Source organism: Arvicanthis niloticus, chromosome 5 (assembly GCF_011762505.2).
Source record: "Arvicanthis niloticus isolate mArvNil1 chromosome 5, mArvNil1.pat.X, whole genome shotgun sequence".
NCBI lineage: Eukaryota > Metazoa > Chordata > Mammalia > Rodentia > Muridae > Arvicanthis > Arvicanthis niloticus.
The window spans coordinates 82,064,274-82,088,149 of record NC_047662.1 but is presented as its reverse complement, the minus strand read 5'-3'; the positions used below and the strand labels follow the sequence as shown (position 1 = coordinate 82,088,149).

Genomic DNA, 23,876 nt, shown 5'->3' with positions numbered 1-23,876 from the left:
TCTGGCCTAGCCTATTACTACTACTAGATTGCTTCTCTACAGTAACCACGAGACTGTAAGTTCTTACAGGTCAGAAAACGTCTATGCCTGTTTTGTTCAGCTTTTTTCTTCCATACAGTACCTTAGTAATCAATATATATTTCATGCATAGACAGAGAGTCCTCAAACATACTTTATCGGTAAGAAACATCACCCAAGCAAAAAGAGAGACAAGAGGAATTTTAATGCACAGAAAGTCCTGTAGAGACCCACAAATAGCAGAATGAAGCAGTGGGCCTACAAACTCAATAATGTTGAGGAGAGGAGAGAGAGAGAGAGGGAGAGAGAGAGAGAGAGAGAGAGAGAGAGAGAGAGAGAGAGAGAGTGAGACAAAGAGGAAGAAAAGGGGAAAGGGAAAAGAGAAACCGGGAAGGCAGAAGAGGGAAAGAGGAAAAGAAAAGGGAGAGAGAGAGAGAGAGAGAGAGAGAGAGAGAGAGAGAGAGAGAGAGAGAAAGAGAGATCCTTAAAGACCCAAGCTTCCTTGCTGCAACGATTCTAGGGCATTCTTGCTAATGCTGAAGTAGTCAAATTGTCTCTCCACAGGTCTCCTTTCAGGGGTCCATGGCAGGAGGGAGGAAGAAAATGAAAGGCTGCTTGGTCTCCACCTAAAAGTTCCTGCCTCCACATTGACTTCCATCCATAAGAAAAGGTTTAAAAAGGAGAGACATTTGATAGAGTCAAATAATATCTTAGAAAAAATAAAAGAGAAAAATGAAGAATTCCATTGGTTACAAAGTCCTCTGTTGTCTGTCCACGGAGAAACAGTTTGCTTTGGCCTTGCTGGCAAGCGTCATGTGCCAGGCCCCTCAGCTGTCCCCCAGCCCACCCAGGCCCCAGGATCCATGAAAGTCGTTCTCCCCCTAAGAGCGTCTCTGTGCTCAAGGAGGGTAGTCCCCTCCCTCACCGGCCTTTGGTTTCTCCATACGTGTTTCGAGCCATGGACACCATCTTCTCCTCACATGTGATTTTGGTGTCTTTGAGGATGCTGTACCACACCATTCCTGCAGGCCGGACCTCCTCACTGCGGCAGAAGAGATAGGGTATGGTGTCCACACGACTCTGGATGTAGGCGCTTCTCAAGAGACTAGAACAATGGCTGCTGACCCTCTCCAGTCGCCGCAGAATCAGATGAGCCTTCCTAAATGGCACAAGGAGACAGAAGCACTCAGGGTGAAGTCCAGAGGATGTCTTAGATAAGGTCAACATTTGTAAAACACGTGCTACTCAAGCTATATATTTTTAACCATTTCCAACTTTAGTTTGGTACTTTAAATTACTCTGGGTTGCTTGGGACAGTGATGAAGTTTTCTTATAAATGCAAGCCTCTGGCTGAGTACTGAAGCCTCCCTCCTTTTCCAGAAGCATGACTTTAGGATCTGTCTTTCTCAGTTTCATTCACTGAATTGTGATTTGTGATGTAATATCAGTCTTGGAGCTCTGACCAACAGAAATTACTATAGTGATGACTTAAAAATATTCATTAAAATCTTTAATTGGCCACCACATGCTACACATTCAATGAATATTACTTCACATATGTTTTTACATATTTATTAAATGTTTTATATATTTATTCCATGTTTGCATCAGTCCTGAATGTTTGTTTTCACTCCCAGTTAACAGACAAGGAAACCACACTCAGAAAAAGAAAATTCCTTGACCAAAGTCAAATAGGAAGTTGTTGATCACTCAAGCCAAGATTGATCTAACCCTTTTCCAACTGTGTCCCTTTGGCTTCATTGACTCTTGTGCATTTTTCTCCCTGTCATTACATTTGGAAATCATGCCACCCAGGGCTTTCTCTTTCATCCAAATCTAAATATGAATATCCTCAAATTGGAGCTTCACTGTAGTCCCTCAGATCATCTCTCAGCTAGTGATGGCTGCCTTGCCCTCCTACGCTGCTTCTGAGAGCATAGAAGAGATAGGTCTAGTGTCTTCAAACTGTAAGCTTCCAATACATTGTTACCACAATGTGTCAGGACCAAGGTTAATCTGAATACTCATCTGAGCAAGAATCACTCTATGTGGTGGTCCCCATTTGGAACGTACTTAGAATATTCTTCTAGCAGTTGAGAGTGATGGCTGCATAGTCTGAGCTAGGAGAGATCTTTATCTCCTAGTCCAAGGTTTCTTAACAGTATTCCTATTAATTTTTTTCTATAGAAACAACTATGTAGGATGCTGATCATCACTCTGTGGCTTCATCCTATCAGGTATAACTAGCACCACCTATTTGTCAGGACAATAAAATTGGCTCTTGGTATTTCAAAATATCTTTCAAGGAACCTCTTTAAGAATTCTAGATTTACCTTGCCAGTTAAACCCTTGTCAAAGATGTAGACACAGAAGCTTAGAGAAGGAAAGAAAGGCTTTTTTCCCCAGATTATACTCCACATGAAACATGTTTCTCTACATTTCAGCATCTTGTAGATACTCAGGGGTCCTGGGAACTAAGGAAAGTCTATATCTGCGTCTTTGTCTTTCTGTCCTTTCCATGACCCCTTGAGACCCTGGGAAAGAAGGCATTTTATAATATAGACCCTACAAACTGAAGACTATGCTAGGCACCTGTGTGGCAGCTGAAAGGAAACTGGACTTGTGTATTACATTTCGTAGGCATGATTTATGAGGTGCCTTTCAAAAAGTCCTCTTTGTATAGTTCACCACTTGGGTGGAATATTTTGTGAGAAGCCAAGAATTCACCATTTTATGACCACACTCTATCCACAGGCCTCCCTCCTAGAAGGCACTTGCTCCCACCCCTTTGAGGAGCCCAGGGAGTGTATTTCTCATCCTTCCTTGTTTGAACTCCTGCTCTGTTATTTTTTATTGTTTATTTTTTATAATTTATATACTTTATTTTATGTGCATGGCTGATTTGCCTGTATGTATGTATGGCACCTCCTGTAAGTTTGGTTTTCACAGAGGTCAGAAGGTCTCACTGAATCCCCTGGAACTAGAGTTATAGATGGTTATGAGTCACCATGTGTGTTTTGGAAATAAGACCCAGATCTTCTGCAAGAACAATGTGTGCTTTTAAACCCAAGCCATGTCTCTAGCCCATATGCACTTATTTTGAAAAAATATTTACTTACAAGTATGTACATGTTTATGTGTGAGGGTGGGCACATGCCATGATGTACATGTGGAAGTCAGAGGACAACCTTGGAAACGAGTCTTCAGCTTCTACCTTATGTGAGTCACATTTTCTTTTGGTGTTTTCTTCCTGTATTGAATATACCAGTCTTCTTGTCTCAGAGCTTCTGAGAAATTCTCCAGTTTTCCCCTACTGTCCTATCTGAATGGTGGGACTCCAAACACTCAACTCTGTTTCTGGTTTTTACTTGAGTTGCAGGTATCTGAACTCAGAATATCCAACGTGTGTGGCATTTATATCCACTGAGCCATCTGTCTCTGGTCCTCTTTTTCCATTTATTAATAGTTCTATGTCTTTGGAAAAGCTATCTCTGCTCTATAAACTCACTTTCTTTAGAAAGAGGGACTGTGATGAAGCTAAAGGAGATAACATAATAAATGCCTGTCTATTAGTTGAGAATATTTTATAGCCAGATTTCTGTTCAATAGATTCTATGAGAAAAGTAAGTGGACAGAGAATGTGATACAGGAGCCAAGAGCAATGAATTAAAAAGTAAGTCACCAGTGTTGTACAGACACAGAGAAAGGTGTCAAAGTGGGGCTATAACTGTACAAGAAAGCTGCCCAGTGGAAGAGGAGCTTGTGTTGACTGTCAGATATAGAGTAGAAGGCTTGGCAGGCAGCAGTGGCAAAGAAAGAGATAGAGGATTGTGGAAAAGCCCTGGGAATTTGAAACACAGTATTCAAGGGGTGTTGCGGGTGGGTTGGGGTGGGGGGAACTGAAGCAGTAGGATCTGGTAATTTTAGCATTCCCAAAGCAGAGCATGATAGTCAAGCACTAAAGGTTAACCCTAGGCTGTGCAGTGAATTTGAGGTCAGTCCAGACACATGCAATTCTGTCTCAAAAATCAAATAACTAAATAAGATAAAAAGAGGATAATAAATCTACATTAAATTTTTCATGGGTACTATCTCTGATTATATAGTTGCAGGTAATACTGAGGGTGAGGGTAAACCAAACATTAAAAATGTATGTTTTAAATTTATTTTCACAGAGTTTCAGACATTTATACAATGGGTTTTGATCATATCCATCTCTAATTTCTCTTGTCAGATTAAGTAGATATAGCAAATTTTGACATGATACAACATTATCACTCATAAAGTTAACACTCAAGAATCCCTCAACAGAGTTACAAAAGAAAAAATTTAGAAAGGCTGGCAGAGATAGCAGCTGTCATTGGGAAGCAAGAATGCTGAACTGGAAAACATGAGGATGTATATTAGGAGACTGTAGAAGATGAGAAAGGAGGTGGGAAATATGTCATTGGGAAAGGAACTCAGAAAAGTCTACTCAACGAGTAGAATGGCAGCGTTGTGTAGTCAATGACAGAACATATACTTCAGATAAATGAGTTTAATTAAACTAGCAGTTGAATAAAATGGATGGTAAAAGGAATATGTGGGCGGCCATGGCAGACATAAGACCATCTCAATTTTCCTATGCCTGACTCAGATTTTGACTTTATTCTCTGGACAATGGAGAACCATTGGTGATCCAGGCAGTCACAAACAAGAACAATAAAAAGCAAAATGAAGCTGAGAAGGATGTTTTTCCCACATGCCCAAATGCAATGCCTTCAAAAGCCTGGCAATTTCCTCAGAGTTTTAGAACTCAACTGTGCAAAGCCTCTCTCTCTGGATAGGAAAACAGATCATTGGTATGAGATTAGGGTTAAGGTTCAGATTAATTAGAAGAAACTGCATTAAAGGAATGACTTCTGCCAATAGTGGATAAATGCAGAACCAGTGTTCCTGAAGGTACAGTGTTGAAGTAAAGTCCTTAGTTCTTCCACCCCTGATTACTTGACAGCTCTGTTGATCATGAGCAAATTCTTCAACAGGTCTCTTAGTTTCCAGTGCTATAAAATAAAAATGATAAGAGAGATGGTGGCGGATGAGACATCATAGGTATTTGCTTGGCTCTAAGTAAATGGTAGGGACACGTGGCATAGTGGTTATAGGGTAAAAGCTTGTCCTTAGGACCTATTACACTCCTTTGTTCCTCAGTTTCCTCATTTGTAAAACAGGATTCAGAACACTTAATCTGTAGGAATGTTGTTGCTCGGCTGAAATGAAATGATTACCACAGGTATCTAGGTCAAAGAGGTAGGTAACAAATGTTAAATTAAAGTGTGCATTTAGACAACAACAGAGGATACTGGAAATGAAGCAGGTACAGATGGGTTCAAGGTGCCCAGAAACTGGAGAAAGCTAGGATTAAGTGAAAGGCACCAAAGGCCAGAGTGCTAGGTAACAACCTAAAGGGTGTGGAGAACTGTAAATTCAAGATCAGGTCTGCTTCAAGCATTCCCAGATGGATAGGGAAGTCCTAGGTCAAAGTGACCATGTTTTGTGAAGACCAAGAATGAAATCTTTTTCATCAAAGTCAGGACTGATTCCTGCTGGGATAGGAGGGCAGAAATGAAGGGAGACAGTTAATTTGTCAAGTATTACTAGAAAGAATCAGGGAAGGATAACCAATGGAGGAGTCAGGAGCTGGGCCTAGCTGCCAGTTCCCTGGGAATTTTGAAACCTTTGACAAACATTCTGTTTCCATCAATGTTACCCAATTAGTGTTTGATCCAGGCCTCTCTTCTTCTTCCCTGCCTCTTAAGTTGGGCTTAAATGTCTCTGAATTAGGTAATGCCAAATTAATGAGGGTCAAGGGTATGCACAACAAGACTGTAAGAATTACTCCAGAATTGAAGAGCACAGAGTGAAATAAGGAAAAACTGCATTCCCTCCGCTCCAGGCAGGCCACAGCTGGGGAAAATAGACCTATTCTGGTACATGAACAGTGACATTACTAAACTGCAGTCAGACTGAGATGTTGCAGGACTTCTGACAAGCTGTCCTGCTGAACTCAGAGCAAAAGGAAAGGGGACAGGAGGAGAGGCAAGTGGGCAAGGGGTGTTCATTAAGAAAGTAAAGAGGCACAGTAGAGCAGCAGAGATGATGACTATAAAGGAGTGCCCACTGTTTGTCAGAAACTGCCAATGCAGGCTCATCTAATTCAACACCCATCACTGACATCCACTTTCTGTCAGGCTTTCCTCTTTGCTGCTGACTCATTTTATTCCTCTTTTGGGCAGCAAAACATTTCCTCTCTTAGTTGTGCACACATTTTGGGATGTAATGTGTCACATGGAATAGAATGATTTGATATGGCAAGACTATACTTTCAATTTGGGCTCTGACTCATTATTTATGTGACCTTGGACAATTTACATATCAGGAGAGCTTCTCTATTTCTTAATTGCCAACCTACTGTTTAAAAGATAAGTGATATATATATATATATATATATATATATATAATAAAATATATATTTATTATTTATAAATATATATTTATATATTATAAATTATAAATTATATATATTATAAAATATATATATATTATATATATAATATATATATCCAGATCTATAATAGTTGCTTAGTTAACATTTGTCAGCTGCAAGAAGAATGGATTAATAAATACAAATTGACATAAATGAAGAATATTTTCTGTCTTAAAATTTCAAAACATCAGAGTTTTCTAGCAAGGGGCAGTAAAGGCAGTTTAAAAGCACAATTACATCATGTGGACCTAAGGAAGGAGTTAGACAATTAAGCAGGTGTTTTTGGCAAATTCATCTTTAACAGCAAAGACATCTATAACAGAGAATTGGAATACCATGAGATACATTCTTATATCTGCATAACCACAGAGCTTTTCCTAACAAACATTTAGATATATGTCAATGGAAACATACTCAGTTAGTGTATTGTTAAGATATGAATAGGCAGACTTCTGCCCGGTCTGCTGGTGTGTGGACCCCAGATCCCGCCCGAGACATTCTGGAGGCTCCATGGATCCCACAGCCAGCGTTAGGTAGGAAGACCCACATACTGCCCTGAGCCCATAGCTGGGTGCTGTGAGCGCTCAGATTCCAGCAGATACCCCCCCCCCCCCGTCCCCGTCCATGGGGACTAGCACTGTCCTTCTGCCCCTCTCCCACATCTGAGGCCTGGACCAGACCTCTGCCTGGTCTGCAATTGTGCGGACCCCAGATTCCCGCCTGAGACATACTGGAAGGTCCACTCAACCCAGAGCCACAGAGGAACAACTGAACTCAGAGCATCAGACAACATATCCTGAGATATCCTAGAGGAGACACTGCACCCAGAACAGAAGACACCTAGCTGGACTGCTACCTTGGAGGCACCATATCCTGAGGCACCCTAGAGGTACCACTGTAATCAGTGCAGCTGGAAAAGATCACAGAGACATCTGGACCCCTAGGAGATCAGACAGAAGGGAGATAACTGGAAAGGCAAGCTTCAGTCAGAGACAGCAAATACAGGCAGCACTAGAGTTAACCAGATGGAAAAAGGCAAGTGCAAGAACATAAGCAACAGAAACCAGAGTTACATGACATCATCAGAACCCGGTTCCCCCATCATAGCAAGCCCTGAACACCCATTCACACCAGAAAAGCAGGATTCAGAATTAAAATCACTTCTCATGATGATGATAGAGGACTTTAAGAAAGACATAAATAACACTCTCAAAGAACTTAAGGAGAACACTAGTAGACAGATAGAAACCCTTAAAGAGGAAACACAAAAATCCCTTAAGAAATTGCAAGAAAATGCAACCAAACGGGAGAAGGAATTAAACAAAACCATGCAGGATCTAAAAATGGAAGTAGAAACAATAAAGAAATCACAAAGGGAGACTACTCTGGAGATAGAAAACCTAAAAAAACGATCAGGAGTCATAGACACAAGTATCACCAATAGAATACAAGAGATGGAAGAGAGAATCTCATGTGCAGAAGATACCATGGAAAACATTGACACAACTGTCAAAGAAAATGCAAAATACAAAAAGCTACTAACCCAAAATATACAAGAAATCCAAGACACAATGAGAAGGCCAAACTTAAGGATAATAGATATAGATGAGGCGGAAGACTCCCAACTTAAAGGACCAGTAAATATCCTCAACAAAATTATAGAGGAAAACTTCCCTAACCTAAATAAAGAGATGTCCATAAATATACAAGAAGCCTACAGAACTCCAAATAGTTTAGACCAGAAAAGAAATACTTCCCACCACATAATAGTCAAAACATCAAATGTACAAACAAAGAAAAAATACTAAAAGCAGTAAGGGAAAAAGGCAAAGTAACATATAAAGGCAGACCTATAAGAATTACACAAGACTTCTCACCAGAGACCATAAAAGCCAGAAGATCCTGGACCGATATCATACAGACCCTAAGAGAACACAAATGCCAGCCCAGAATACTATACCCAGCAAAACTGTCAATCATTATTGATGGAGAAACCAAAATATTCCATGACAAATCCAAATTTACACAGTATCTCAACACAAATCCAGCACTTCAAAGGATAATTGGTGGAAAACTCCAACACAAGGAGGGAAACTACAACCTAGAAAAAGCAAGAAAGTAATCTTCCAAAAACTGTAAAAGAAGGTAGCGACACAAACATATCTCCACTGCCAATGACAAAAATAACAGGAAACAACACTCATTTTTTCTTAATATCTCTTAATATCAATGGACTCAATTCTCCAATAAAAAGACATAGACTATCAGACTGGATACGTAAACAGGACCCAACATTTTGCTGCATTCAGGAAACACACCTTTGTGGAAAGGACAGACACTACCTCAGAGTAAAAGGTTGGAAAACAATCTTCTAAGGAAATGGTCCCAAGAAACAAGCAGGAGTAGTGATTCTAATATCAAATAAAATCAGTTTTCAACCAGAAGCAATCAAAAAAGATAAAGAAGGACACTTCATATTCACCACATACATAAAAGAAACTTTACTAAAGCTTAAAGCATATATTGCACCCTACACAATAATAGTGGGAGATTTCAACACCCCACTCTCAGCTATGGACAGATCATCAAAACAGAAACTAAACAGAGACACAATGAAACTAACAGAAGTTATGAACCAATTGGACTTAACTGACATCTATAGAACATTTCATCCTAAAACAAAAGAATATACCTTCTTCTCAGCACCTCATGGTACCTTCTCCAAAATAGACCACATAATTGGTCACAAAACAGGCCTCAACAGATACAAAAAGATTGAAATAATCCCTAGTACCTTATCAGACCACCATGGACTAAGACTCGTCTTTGACATGGACAAAAAAAAAAAAAAAAAAAAAAAAAAAAAAAAAAAAAAAAAAAAAAAAAAAAAAAAAAACCAAAAAACAGAAAGCCCACATACACTTGGAAACTGAACAATGCTCTACTCAATGATAACTTGGTCAAGGAAGAAATAAAGAAAAAAATTAAAGACTTTTTAGAATTAAATGAAAATGAGGACACATCATATCAAAACTTGTGGGACTCCATGAAAGCAGTACTAAGAGGAAAAATCATAGCTCTAAGTGCTCACAAAAAGAAATTGGAAAGAGCATACATTAACATCTTAACAGCAAACCAGAAAGTGTTAGAACAAAAAGAAGCTAATATAGCCAAGAGGAGTAGACAGCAGGAAATAATCAAACTCAGGGCTGAAATCAACCAAGTTGAAAAAAAAGAACTATACAAAATATCAACAAAACCAGGAGCTGGTTCTTTGAGAAAATCAACAAGATAGACAAACCCTTAGCCAGACTAACCAAAGGGTGCAGAGACAGTATTCAAATTAATAAAATCAGAACTGAAAAGGGAGACATAACAACAGAAACAGAGGAAATTAAAAAAATCATCAGATCCTACTACAAAGGCCTATACTCAACAAAATTGGAAAATCTAGATGAAATGAACAATTTTCTAGACAGATACCAGGTACCAAAGTTAAATGAGGAGCAGATAAACCATATAAACAGTCACATAATGCCTAAAGAAATAGACACAGTCATTAAAAATCTTCCCACCAAAAAAATGTCCGGGGCCAGATGGTTTCAGTGCAGAATTCTTTCAGACCTTCAAGGAAGACCTAATACCAATCCTCTTCAAGCTATTCCATCAAATAGAAACAGAAGGAACACTACCCAAATCGTTCTATGAAGCTACCATTATGCTCATACCTAAACCACAGAAAGACCCAATAAAGAAAGAGAACTACAGACCAATCACTCTTATGAATATTGATGCAAAAATACTCAACAAAATTCTTGCAAACCGAATCCAACAACACATCAAAAGAATTATCCATCAAGATCAAGTAGGCTTTATTCCAGGAATGCAGGGATGGTTCAATATTTGGAAATCCATCAATGTAATCCACTACATAAATAAACTCAAAGAAAAAAAACCACATGGTCATCTCACTAGATGCTGAGAAAGCATTTGACAAAATTCAACATCCCTTCATGTTAAAAGTCTTGGAAAGATCAGGAATTCAAGGCCCATACCTAAACATAGTAAAAGCAATATACAGCAAGCCAGTAGCCAACATCAAACTAAATGGAGAGAAACTTGAAGCAATCCCACTAAGATCAAGGACTAGGCAAGGCTGCCCACTCTCACCTTACCTATTCAATATAGTACTGGAAGTCCTAGATAGAGCAATTAGACAACAAAAGGAAGTCAAAGGGATACAGATAGGAAAGGAAGAAGTCAAAATTTCACTATTTGCAGATGATATGATAGTATACTTAAGTGAGTCTAAAACTTCCACCAGAGAACTCCTAAGCCTGATAAACAACTTTAGCAACATGGCTGGATATAAAATCAACTCAAACAAATCAGCAGCCTTCCTCTATTCAAAGGATAAACAGGCAGAGAAAGAAATTAGGGAAATGAAACCCTTCACAATAGCTACAAATAAAATATCTTGGAGTGAATATAACCAAGCAAGTGAAAGATCTGTATGACAAGAACTTCAAGTCTCTGAAGAAAGAAATTGAAGAAGATCTCAGAAGATGGAAAGATCTCTCATGCTCCTGGATTGGCAGGATTAACTTAGTAAAAATGGCTATCCTGCCAAAAGCAATCTACAGATTCAATGCAATACCCATCAAAATTCCAAATCAATTCTTTATAGAGATAGAAAGAGCAATTTACAAATTCATTTGGAATAACAAAAAACCTAGGATAGTGAGAACTATTCTCAACAATAAAAGAACTTCTGGGGGAATCACCATCCCTGACCTCAAACTGTACTACAGAGCAGTAGTGATAAAAACTGCATGGTATTGGTACAGAGACAGACAGGATGATCAATGGAATAGAATTGAAGACCCAGAAATGAACCCACACACCTATGGTCACTTGATCTTTGACAAGGGAGCTAAAACCATCCAGTGGAAAAAGAACAGCATTTTCTACAAGTGGTGTTGGCTCAACTGGAGGTCAACATGTAGAAGAATGCAAATTAATCCATTCTTATCCCCTTGCACAAAGCTCAACTCCAAGTGGATAAAGGACCTTCACATAAAGCCAGGTACACTGAAAATATTAGAAGAGAAGTTGGGGAAGACCCTCGAATACCTAGGCACAGGGGAAAAGTTCCTGAACAGAACACCAATGGCTTATGCTCTAAGATTAAGAATGGACAAATGGGACCTCATCAAATTGCAAAGCTTCTGTAAGGCAAAGGACACTGTCAACAAGACAAAATGGCAACCAACAGATTGGGAAAAGATCATTACCAATCCTACATCTGATAGAGGGCTAATATCGAATATACACAAAGAACTCAAGAAATTAGATGCCAAACAACAAAATAACCCCATGGGGTACAGAGCTAAACAAAGAATCCTCAACTGAGGAAACACAAATGGCTGAGAAGCACCTTAAGAAATGCTCAACATCCTTAGTCATCAGGGAAATGCAAATCAAAACAACACTGAGATACCACCTCACACCAGTCAGAATGGCTAAGATCAAAAACTCAGGTGATAGTAGATGCTGGTGAGGAGGTGAAGAAAGAGGAACACTCCTTCATTGTTGGTGGGGTTGCAAGCTGGTACAACCACTCTGGAAGTCAGTCTGGCGGTTCCTCAGAAAATTGGTAGTGACCTGAGGACCCAGCTATACCACTCCTGGGCATAAACCCAGAAAATGCCCCAACATATAACAAAGACATATGCTCCACTATGTTCATAGCAGCCTTATTTATAATAGCCAGAAGCTGGAAAGAACCCAGATGCCCTTCAACAGAGGAATGGATACAAAAAATGTGGTACATTTACACAATGGAATATTACTCAGCTATTAAAAATAATGAATTTGAGAAATTCTTAGGTAAATGGATGGAACTAGAAAATATCATCCTGAGTGAGGTAACCCAATCACAAAAGAACACATATGGTATTTACTCACTGATAAGCAGAGATTAACCCAAAAGTTGGAAACAACAAAGATTCAACTACCAGATGACATGAAGCTCATGAAGAAGAAAGAACAAGTGAGGATGCCTAGGTCTTTCTTAGAAGGAGTAACTAAATACCCAAGGGAGCAAATATGGAGACAAAGTGTGGGACAGAATCTGAAGGAGAGGTTGTATGGAGACCATTCCACCTGGGTATTCATTCCATGGGCAGTCACCAAAAATAGACGCTGATATGGATGTCAGGAAGGGAAAGCAGACAGCAGCCTGATAAGGCTGTCTCCTTAGAGGTCCCCAAGAGTCTGACATACCCAGAGACAGATACTGGAAGCTAACCATTGATCTGATCAAAGGTTCCCAATGGAGAAGTTAGAGAGTAAACTGAAGGAGCCTTAAGGGTTGGTGGCCCCATGAGGAGAGCAACAATACCAACCAGCCAGAGCTTCCCAGGGTCTAAACCACCAGCCTAGGAGCACATATGGAGAGACACATGACTCCAGCTGTATATGTAGGGGAGGGTGGCCTTGTTGGGCATAGGTGGGAGATGGGGTCATTGGTACCTTGAAGGCTGAGCACTGAGTGGGGGCGGGGATCTAAGGGTGGGAAGGGGGATTGGGGGGTAGGTGGGTAAACACCCTCATAGAAGCAGGAGGAGGGGGGATGGGATAAGGGGTTCCTGAGTGGTGGGGGTAATGCGGTAAGGGGATAAAATTTGAAATGTAAATATTATATCCAATAAAAGAGGGGGAAAAAAGAAAAGTGTTTAGAACCAACATCCTTAATAAAATGTCAGCCCTCTTAAAAAAAAACTATCTTGATACTAAAATTTGTTTTGAGAATTATATATTGCAGAATGATCAGCCTTGGTGTATCTACTCAACAAGCAAGCTGGGCAGACCTGCTCAAACCTCTGAGGTCCGGGAATTCCATCTGGAGGTAGTGAAGACACAGCATCAGAGGCTTGTCAATTTGCTCTTCCCCCCACTTCTCTTTTAATATCTCAACGCCCATAATCAGCTTGAAGAAGCTAATGAAGAGTCAGCGCCCCTATTCCCTGGGCTTAGGGACTAAGGTGGTAAATGTTGGGCTGTCTTTCTAGGGAAAAGTAGTGATTTTGTGGGAATAGAGAGGATTAGCTAGGGTTTATTGCATAGCCATAACCTATTAGTAGAAATCTGTATAATTAGTATCAAGATGAAGATATAAATTTTTAAACGGCACCAATTTACTTTGATTACAAATTTTAAGGTTTTCATTGGTATGAGCTTCTTATTGATATAAGAGTGAGATGAATATTGTTACTCTCATAGGCATTGTACCAGTATAACACATTTAGGAATACAAGGCTTAGACCCAGTCCTTCTTTAACTTTTTTAACTGATTTGAGATGGTCAGCCTGTGAGTTAAGGGACTATCGCAAATTTATGGCTTGGAGTTTATTATGAGGGTGTTCTCAATGTTTTATTTAGAAATAGCTGAGTGGAGTTAACAGGCAACAGTCCAGATTACCTTACATGGATAGTTGGTTTTCAAGACATCAGAAATCCTTAGAATTGACATCACAAACATTTCTGTATTAATGTTCATTTTTATTAGAGACCTGTCTGCTACTGACAGCTTCCTATATTGAATTCTAAGAAGAAATTGAGCATCTTTGGAGTTACTCCAGTTGTGGTGAGACAGCCACTAGGCAAGAATTGCTTCTTTCCTTCTACAGACAAATTACTGTCCAGAAAAGAACACACTTGCAGAATAGTAGACTGATTATATCTGCCTAGACAGAGTAACCAGCCCTTAATAATTCTGCAGCACTAAGTTCTGTCAGATGATCCTGGGCCAGAAGGTGGAAGAACAGATGCTCCAACGTTTTGAAGTAGAGGGAGTGTTCAGGTGTTCAGAGGTCTCTATAAATTGGCTAAGTTTTAGAAGCTATGCTTTGTGCTTCCCACAATTATAGTTAACTCAGTCATTCTGGATTTCTGACGGGGTTGAAAACTTATAGCCTCATAGCCAATCCTGGCTATTTACCTTGAGAGAAAAGATTTGAGTGGATAGTCGTCAGCTGACATTCACCCTAAAGCCAGGTTCAGAAGTAAATGTTTTAGTTAGAATAGACGACAGAGATGCTGGTTAGTTAACAAAATGATGGACTGGGTATTACGACTGTCTTGTACCTCACTGGTACAAATTGGCATAATTATGCTCTAATTGTATTTTGAGAGAAAAGTTTCATTTTAACAGGAAAGGTGATATGTAGGAGGAGCTAAGGTGGGAGGAGTACTGAGAGGAAGAGAAGGAGTAAGAAGAAGAGGAGAAGAAGGAGAGGAGAAGCTATGTGATGAAAGAGAGAAAGAGGGGGGAGACAGGGAGGCAGATGTTCATGTATCTCCACCAGTCAAAAATAGTTGATATATCTAGGTTGGTTAGTGGGTTACACCTCTGACTGAACAATACCAAACTTATAAAGCCTATGATTAACATTTTTAAAAAATGTATAAATGCAAAAAGGAAAAGGGGGCATGGGATAGGGGTTTTCTAAGGGGGGGGGAATGGGGAAAGGTGATGGCATCTGAAGTGTAAATAAAATATCTAATAAAAATGGAAAAAAAATATATGAATAGGCAGATGATGGTGTGTATAAACACAGCAAAATCACTTATGGTGAGGTTGTGAATATGGATATCATGAAATTATGTGTATTCCCCTTTCCCATAAATACCCATGTCTATATTCCCATCTGTCTATGGGAAGCTTCAATCAATAATTTAAGTCTGGGGTAGAGCTGAAATGATAGCATTCGTATATACAAAATTTCTACTTTCTATTTTGTATATCGCTATATGATTTGTGTACTGTTGAATAAGTAATAGTGATATTTGAAATGAAATTATAGTATTTCCTCTTGGAGATCATGCATACACTAATATATATTTAGTTTATGTGGTGAACTGCAGCAATGAAGTGATGCGTTCACAGCTTCTTAATAGTTCATGAGCATTACTTTCAAAGTAAACCTTCATCAAAATCAAGCCTCAGCCTCTTGCCCCAGCAGGAAGCCAGCACTGGGGATGGATGGATGGATGCTGATGCCAACGGATCCTCAACATGTAAGTAATTAGTGAAAATGCATGCATTGGTTGGTTTTCCTTCTTGGTTCCTCATAAGAAATTGTAGGATCCATTTTCCTGTATTTCTGTTTTCTTCAACACAAGGCTTCTCTATGTGTAACTTTTATTTATTGTTGCTCTGTTAAAATCACCATCAACAAAAGCAACTTAAAGAATAGTGTCTTTTTTGGCTTATAGTTCCAGGCACCTGGAGTCTACACTAGGCATAGTAACAGGAAGCTAAGAGATCATATCTCAGGCACACACCGGATGCAGAGGGAGTGTGAACAGAAAGTAGGAGAGAGGATATTGACATTCAAAGATTGCTGTACCCAGTGACGTACTCCCTCCAGCAGAGTTGTGCCTGTGAGAGGTTCCACAAGCCCCTCACAACACCACAAGCTAGGGACCAAGTGTTCAAATATATAAGCCACCATAGGTACTTTCCATTCAAACCACCATCCTTTGTGGTTTGTTACCCATGATGGACTCTGACTTGAAATCCTCCTGCCTCAGCCTCCTTGGGGCTAGTATTACTAGGATGCACTCCTAGGCCTGGCCCATGAGACTTGATAAAGACTTAGCTTCTTGACTAAAGGCAAAAATGACAGACCAGAAACTATTTCAGTTGAAGCTGACAGGGACATAAAGATTATACCCATCTCCTAATCCATCAGTGAGGAAACTTGGGGCGCTCATTATATTGGAAGTCATACTAAATTATAACAGTTTTCACCAGCATTTCTCCATTCTTAGAAAGTGCAGAAGATGAGGTATAATTAATCACTGTAACAATCTTTCCCTGAAGAGTACACTTAATGTGTATTCACTCTACACAATTCATTTTCATTTCAGAAATATCAAAATATGAAGGAAAAATTGAAGCATATCTGATATTATGAGAACACATCCCAGAAATCTGTTTATTGCTTTTACCAGAATGTTAGCTATCCCAGTGTTGCTAATCTAAGACATAGAGGAAAGGAGCCAATACGATCTTGAAAGACTCTAGAGTATGGTTTTAGATATGCTTACCTCTTGCTAAGGGTATAACAATGGTTGTACTGGCTCTTCTCACATGAGAAATTGCATTGTCGTTCAAGGTTGAGAAAGATCTCAGGTGAACCAAACCTGTGATAACTATGTGATCTACCAGAAGTGTCTGCTATGTAAATCAGTATGACTGACGAAATAAATCGTTTATAGCTCAGATAGCCCAATTTTTCTGAAACCAAATCTCCAAGTGTCTTCTCTCCTCTCACTACCCTTTCAATTTGACCAAACATAACAAAGTATAGAGGAGCTCATGAGTGGTCAAGGATGCTTTGAGTGGAGAAAATCCTGGTCCCTGGCCACCTATGAGCTCAACTTTTCAAGTCTCTTAATAGGAACCTTATGGTGGGACAGCTGGGTGTCAGCGGGTCTTCTTTGAGCAGCTGTTTGCAGTAACCTATAGTTGTCATGAGAACCAGACTCTGGGGGAAACCAGCCTGATAGATTTATTAGACAGAGGTAAGAGATGCCCCTTTGTCACTAAATTTTATGGGCATATGCAAACCCAGACCACGGAAGAAGTTGAAAACATTTGGGTTGGAGTTTATATGGGCCAAGAAACAGGGTTCGTCTTGTGTCAACTCTTGGGAAAAGTTTGTTTCTCCCTGGGCATCCTAGGTCCCCAGAAACAGGATATTGGGCTAGAGGCAAAATGACATCCATGTTGTCTTCATTTTCTGGTTGCTGTGACCTTCAGGGCTTTCTGGTTCCTTGGCTTGCCAGCTGGAAGAGACCTTAGAGTTAAGCCCTTTTGCATTACAAATGAGGTCCAGAATGAAGGTAGAATTGATTCCAGGTCTTATAGTAAATAGGTGGCAAAGCCAGGACATGCACTCTGGGCTCCTAGCCCAAACAAGTGTCTTGTCCCATCCCTTTATCATGTTGGTTCTGCACATTTGCTAACCCTTGAGAGGCAAAGTAAATTTATTTAAATCATTCTTTTAAAAGCCTTTACATAACTTCCAGGGAAAAGAACAAACTTCTGAGTAGGATTTCACAAAAACCATCAAAATCTGACCCTAGTTAAACTCTCCAGCCTTGTCTTTCATTTCTTCCTTCTTGTTTCTCACCTTGAACTCTCTGCTTCCTTGATATTTATAGTTCCTGACGACACTGTATTTTCTTACCTTGCCATCACTTTGCTCTTCACACTGGCTGCCTCCTGGAAGTGTCCATCCCCTGCACCTGGCAGGCTATTCATTCTTTGGCTCAAAGTACTAGCTTCTCTTTCTTTTGGCAGGGATTCTTTCTTGGGTTTGGGTCTGCATTTGCTGCTCTATCTACCCAGAACTATAATCTTGTTACTATCAAATGCTTCTAAACCAATATCAGTGTTACCTGATAGTGTGTTCAAAATGTAAAATCTGAGGTTCTTCCCAGCCCACTGAATGAACATTTTAACATGATGCAAATTAATATTTAAGATACTATGCTATACAGGTTCTTTCATTCTTCTTCACAGTATGCTTCCTGCTGACAGTATTTTCTTCTCTAGATGCTAAGTTATGAACACAGCCTTACCAGCTTTATTCACTCATTCCCAGCCTTCAGCAAAGGGCATGAGAAGTTTTCACATAAAATTTACCTATAAATCAATTAATGAAGTAAAGTCTACACAAGACCTTTAATATCTAGATGACCACTTCATTCTTTGACTTTAGAATTCTGGATGTTGTTATTTCCAAATGGAATCTATGCATCCTTTAGAGCATGGAGAGAATTAAAATACATTTGAGACTTAATGGATATGCAGGTACACAGACAAGACTTGGAAAGGGGGATGTATCAGAATGAATCCATGATCATCTGTGCACATGTTCACCTGCTCATACCACTATCCAATTAAGCACCTGGTCATTATTTAGCATCTGCTTTCAAAAGTGAATAAGGCACAAAAGATCAATAAATACATATATAAAACTTGCATTTTAGTAGGGAAGACAGCAAACACAGAAGCCAGTAAGATATAGCTAGTGAGTTAAACATAGATAATTAAAACATGAGGTTGACCTGGCCAGAAAGCCTGGAGCTCCTCGGGACTGGACAACCAACCAAAGAGTACACAAGGAGGCATCCATGGCTCTGGCTGTATATGTGGCAGAGCATGGCCTTGTTGGACTTCAGTGGGAGGAGGGTCCCTTGGGCCTGAGGGTGTTCGATGCCCCAGTGTAGGGAAATGCCAGGATGGGCAGACAGGAGTGGGGGGGGAGCACCCTCATAGAGGCAGTGGAAAGGGGCATGGGATAGGGAGTTCTGAAGGGGGAGAGCTGGAAATGGGAAAACAAATGAAATGTAAATAAAGAAAATATCCAATAAAAATCAAACAAAGCAAAATAAAAACAATGAGGTTGACATAGAGTAAAGGGGTAGGCATTTTACAAACTGTCTGTAGGAGTGGCATTCTGTTAAGACCTGGGGTTCTGTGTAACATATATTTAATTCCACTGGTGTGTGTGTGTGTGTGTGTGTGTGTGTGTGTGTGTGTGTGTGTGTGTATGAGATAGACAGACAGAAATAGAGAGAGACAGAGACAAAGAGAATGACAGAGAGAGAGAGAGAGAGAGAGAGAGAGAGAGAGAGAGAGAGAATGCCACTGTGTTAGTTTATCTTGATCATCTTATAAAACAAGCTAGCTGAAGGACAGAATAAGGCATAGCCTAATAGTTGTACAACAAGTTTATTCCCTGAGTCAAGATGCAGCCATGTCCATGGTACCTCTGCTTTATTCCTGTGGACGTGCCAGTGTGAGTCACTACAGAAATCTCCCCTCTCAGGGATCTAAAGAGACAAGAGAAGGAGGAAGCTGGGAGACATGTGTTGGAGCTAGCAGACAGTGACTGGAGACATGGTATCTGAAGGTTAATTGATTATTATTGTCCATTACCAAATAGGTAGTCTTGCCTCTGTGGGCAGTCAGAAGGCCTTAGTGGACAATTTATGACTTGGAGGGTCATAAAGAATGCTAGCAGGTTGTAAAGAGAAAAGTGTAGCTCTGGGTTTATTTCTACCCAAATTCTCTGAGTCCTGTGGGCAAGCCCAGTAAAGCTGAATGCTTTTCTAAGCTCAGGGCTAAGACGGCACTGAGGTGACTCATGTGGGTTTTCATCAGAGGCTCTGGACTGCTGCTAACCGATCCTCTTTTAGCTTTTATCTACAGAAATTTCCTTTCATGTCAAAGGAAGAAAGTTATTGTCCAGAACCCAACAGAACTGATAAGACCCACGGTGGGAAGAGATCTCTATTTTATCCTTTGAACAACTGTTCGCCAAATCTCATAGCATTCCAGAAGGACTGCAAACTCATCTCAGCAGGGGAGATCCAGGCAACTTTAGCTACCATCTGCAACTCTGTGCCTCTAGGAAGTTCACTTAAACCATGTTGGACTTCCACTTCTTTATCACTCAGACATGGGAACAATTATCCTGCGGGAACATTTTGAAGCATGGACTGCTGCACGCTAAATGTTTCAGAAAGTCATACCTTTCTCTCCAGTGCTACCTCAACTCATACTTCCCTGACTGAGAATACCACACTGTCACCATGGGGCTGCTATCACAGCAGCATACAGAAGGCCTCACTGCCTCCTTTTGGCCTCCCCTCCTGTGCTCTTAGCTTCCAACTGCAATGGAAGAATCGTCTCCCTTTGAGTTCTGATAATACTGTCCTCACACCCCTGTGAACAACACTTGAAAACCTGCTGTTAACCCAAGGAGATAATCCAAACCCCTTGACCCTACTTCAAGGGCATTCAAGATCTGGCCCCTGCTGATTTCTCCCTGTCCTGCTGTTAAGCCTTTTGCCCCCAAAACTTAGAAATTCTTTAGTGCCTCTCAACAGAGTGCAGAATTCTTGTGGGGCAGGGGAGATGGATTTAAGTTGGCTCTCAACATGATCTTAGATCCCATGTAACAAAGCAGCAAGGCACATTTGGAAAACTGGTTAGATTCTCGCCTTCATTTTTACCCCTCCATCAAATTGCTTAAAACAAACAAAAACAAAACAAAGCAAAACAAACAAACAAACAAAAACCTTGTTTGACTGCTGTGTCTTTTTTTTTAATAAAAAATCTTTATATATTTTGATCAAATTCTTTCTTCTCCCCAATTCTTCCTAGATTCTATCTCCCTACCCACCTGACTTCCTGTTCTATCCTTGACCTTTCTTTTGATAAGATTTTCACTGGATAGCTTCCTGCTCTTCTAGAATTGAACAATGTGTTTCTTTGGTTCCATTTTTGTTGTTAGTCTTGGATTATGTTTTAGTGATTAAGGTTCCTTTTCTGCTAAGGGCAAACAGCACTGTTTTTTCCTTCTTTTATACAAGGAGATACGGTATTACTCTGTTCTAATAATAGCAGTCTCTTCCTACTTCCCACCCTTAATCCTGACATAACTGTTTTCGTCACCACCCACCTTTCTTTCTTTCTTTTTTTTCTTTTCTTTTCTTTTCTTTCTTTTTTTTTTTTTTTTGTTACAGCCCATTGTCAATGTAGGTAAAGGATGATCAGTAAAATTAATGAGAGGCAAAAAGCATTTGGCCCTCCACCCACACACCTAAAACCCTAAATACCTCGGTCCTAGCTCATCCTCACTCCTCCAGACGAAGTCGCCAAACTTTTCATAGTGAGAGTTGTAATGGTGCTGGACTCGGAAGAGCATGGAGGCGGAGACTTCCATCAGTGTGTTGTAAGCAGTCTGCTGCTCCTTGCCACTGGTGTAGCCATTATATAGGTTGTAAATCTTGTCGGCTATCTCTGTGAGGTGAGGAGCACAGAATGTATCACTGACAGCAGAGCAAAAGTTGGTGATGTACTCATGCTTCACAAGAAGCAAGGCATTGGTGCATATAGGTTCACTTGAGTGGTCTTCTTAGATAAATCTCTATTCCAACTGAAATATGAAAACTGAACTAGCTGAGTTCAGTTTTCCTATATATAGCTGAAGATAAGGATGTCTACTCAGCCATGGGGGGGTGGGAGTGTACTGGGAGAAATAAATTAGAAAATAAATGCAAAGCAATCAATGCAAGTCCTGGCAGAAAGTTTGACCTCGAAGTCTAAGCTTAACTAAAAGGTAATACCTTTGTGTTAAGAATTTAACAGGCATTCCCAAGAAATATTGAGACTTAAATGAACTGTTGCTTTCTCTCTATGTCTTCCTTCTGTCTCACCTCTGAAATGTTTCCAAGGTGTTTCTGCAGTCAGGTCTGATAGATTTATGTTCAAAAACCTTGTAAAGGAAATTAGATGCTTCATTGTGTCATTCAGAGTCATTCCCACTCTTCCAAACTCTGTTAACCATTGTGATTTCAATCAATCACGAGGAGATGATGAATCTCTTTAGCTCTGAAGGCTCCAATCAAAATTTCTATGTGTGCCCACTTTATATTAGTTGGCTCTGGAAGCATCTAAGGCACTTGGAGTCAGAATGAGGAAAGCACCTAATTTATACTATTTCTTCCTCTAATTTTTCAGCAGTTTATCCATTGTTTTAAAATCATTCTGGAACTATCCAGAAAACACCACAAATCCCCTCATCTTAAAGATCAAGAGCTTCTTGGTTCCTCTTATCTATTAGCACATATAATATTATTGTCAAGCTAGAATACACACTCTGATCCTAAACATTCCTTGTCAATGGTTGAACAAGTCTAACCACCAGCAAAGATACTGATAGTTCATCTCGATTTGTTCTTCCACTATTATGATTCATTTTATGTTCTTCTTGCTCTCTTAGTTCTTACACACACACACACACACACACACACACACACACACTCACAAACCCTCTGTGTGGTAGTTAGTGACAGCACTTAGACAGGAGAAATGTGGGATTTCCTTGGCAAATGCAGAGATGAATCACCTACCTTCTGCTTTGTTGTCATCTACCAGTGGACAAGCTGTCCTCAGAGTCACTGTGCTGAGCTCTGAGTGCCTCCCTCGAGTATCCACAGCATACAGAGTGAACCTGCAGCACAGCAAGACATCAGAGTGAGACTTTCCTTCTGGGTTCTGAGAGCTAGAAGGAAAACCACAAAACCATGGCCACAAGGAATGCTCCCAAGAACTCAGTAATCCCTAAGCTCCATATAAAAAAAATGATTTTTAAAATAATGATAATTATAAAATCATAAAGCATGTATCGAGCTTTGAGTGCCTGTTGGGAACACTGCAGTTAGTCTTGTATTTTGCAGTTAAGTAAACCTCAAAGGCCAAATTATACCCATCTTTCACAGTGAGGGTGCTGAATCTTAGAGTGGGTGTCTTTTAGATTCATTGTTCTTGTAGGCAGAATAGAAGTGTGGATATAAGCAGTCTGAGTCTAGGGGGTGAGAAGTGAGCCTCACTGATAAACTGCTGGATAAATATGCTCATTTACATATTCATTCAATCATTCATTCATTCATTTGTTCATTAATTTTAAAATTACTTACTGAGTACAAACTGTGTCCCAGGACCTGTTTTAGAGGCTAACTTTTGAATAAAAGAGTCCAGCAGAACATTATTTAAAATCTAAAACAATAAAATGAACAACAGAACAGTTGAAGGATTGCCAATGTGATGGAAAATAGAACAGGATCCCACAGGAGAGGTCAATGTGAGAGGTCAGTGGGAGATGCATGAGCTTTTAGGAAAGGATAGACCACAGATGCCTTTATAAGCAAGTAAATTTTTAGTTAAGACCCGAACAATGAGAAAAAAGCAATACAAGGTCTGTGTGTGTGTGTGTGTGGGGGGGATGATCAGAGGAAAAGTAACAAGCTCAATAAATGCACATGAACTGCAAACGATTAGCTGTAAATGCAAAGGCCCTGAGAAGAAGAAGACCAGATGGAAAATAGGCAAGTGGTATGGCAAAGCCAACTGGGAAGAAGGACACTGGAAGCTACGACAAGGAATTTGGAAATTATTCTAGCTAAAAGGCTGACTCCACCTTCTCATGATATCATCTGAAGCTCTATGCTACATAGGTGGAATTCAGCTTCTGGACATAACTTCACACCAGACCCAGCAGATGCAGAGAACAGTTCCTTGGAGCACAGAATATGCGCAGAGCAAGGAGGGCCTGTGGCTCGTCCTATCTTCAGATTTCTGAGCATTAGCACTGTAGCTCTACCAGGAGCACGGGCAGATGTGTGCTTCCTAGATTACGGTTTTGTTTTTGTTTTTTTTAAAGGCTGAGTTCTGCTGCCCCTTGTT

The 23,876-nt window shown here is 40.0% G+C and overlaps 1 protein-coding gene across 4 annotated transcripts in view; it reads right to left on the bottom strand.

The window, feature by feature from the left end:
* Positions 1-204: 204 nt before the first annotated feature.
* The window catches only part of Astn2 (astrotactin 2), a 917,671-nt gene continuing 893,999 nt past the window's right edge, over positions 205-23,876 (bottom strand). For all 4 annotated transcript variants that reach the window (XM_034502232.2, XM_034502233.2, XM_076934798.1 and 1 more), the window contains 3 exons: positions 22,544-22,644; positions 21,248-21,431; positions 205-1,177 (listed from right to left, as the gene is read on the bottom strand). In XM_034502232.2, the coding sequence (XP_034358123.1) occupies positions 940-1,177; positions 21,248-21,431; positions 22,544-22,644 (523 nt within the window). In that variant the 3' untranslated portion in view covers positions 205-939. The remainder of the gene's footprint in view (positions 1,178-21,247; positions 21,432-22,543; positions 22,645-23,876) is intronic.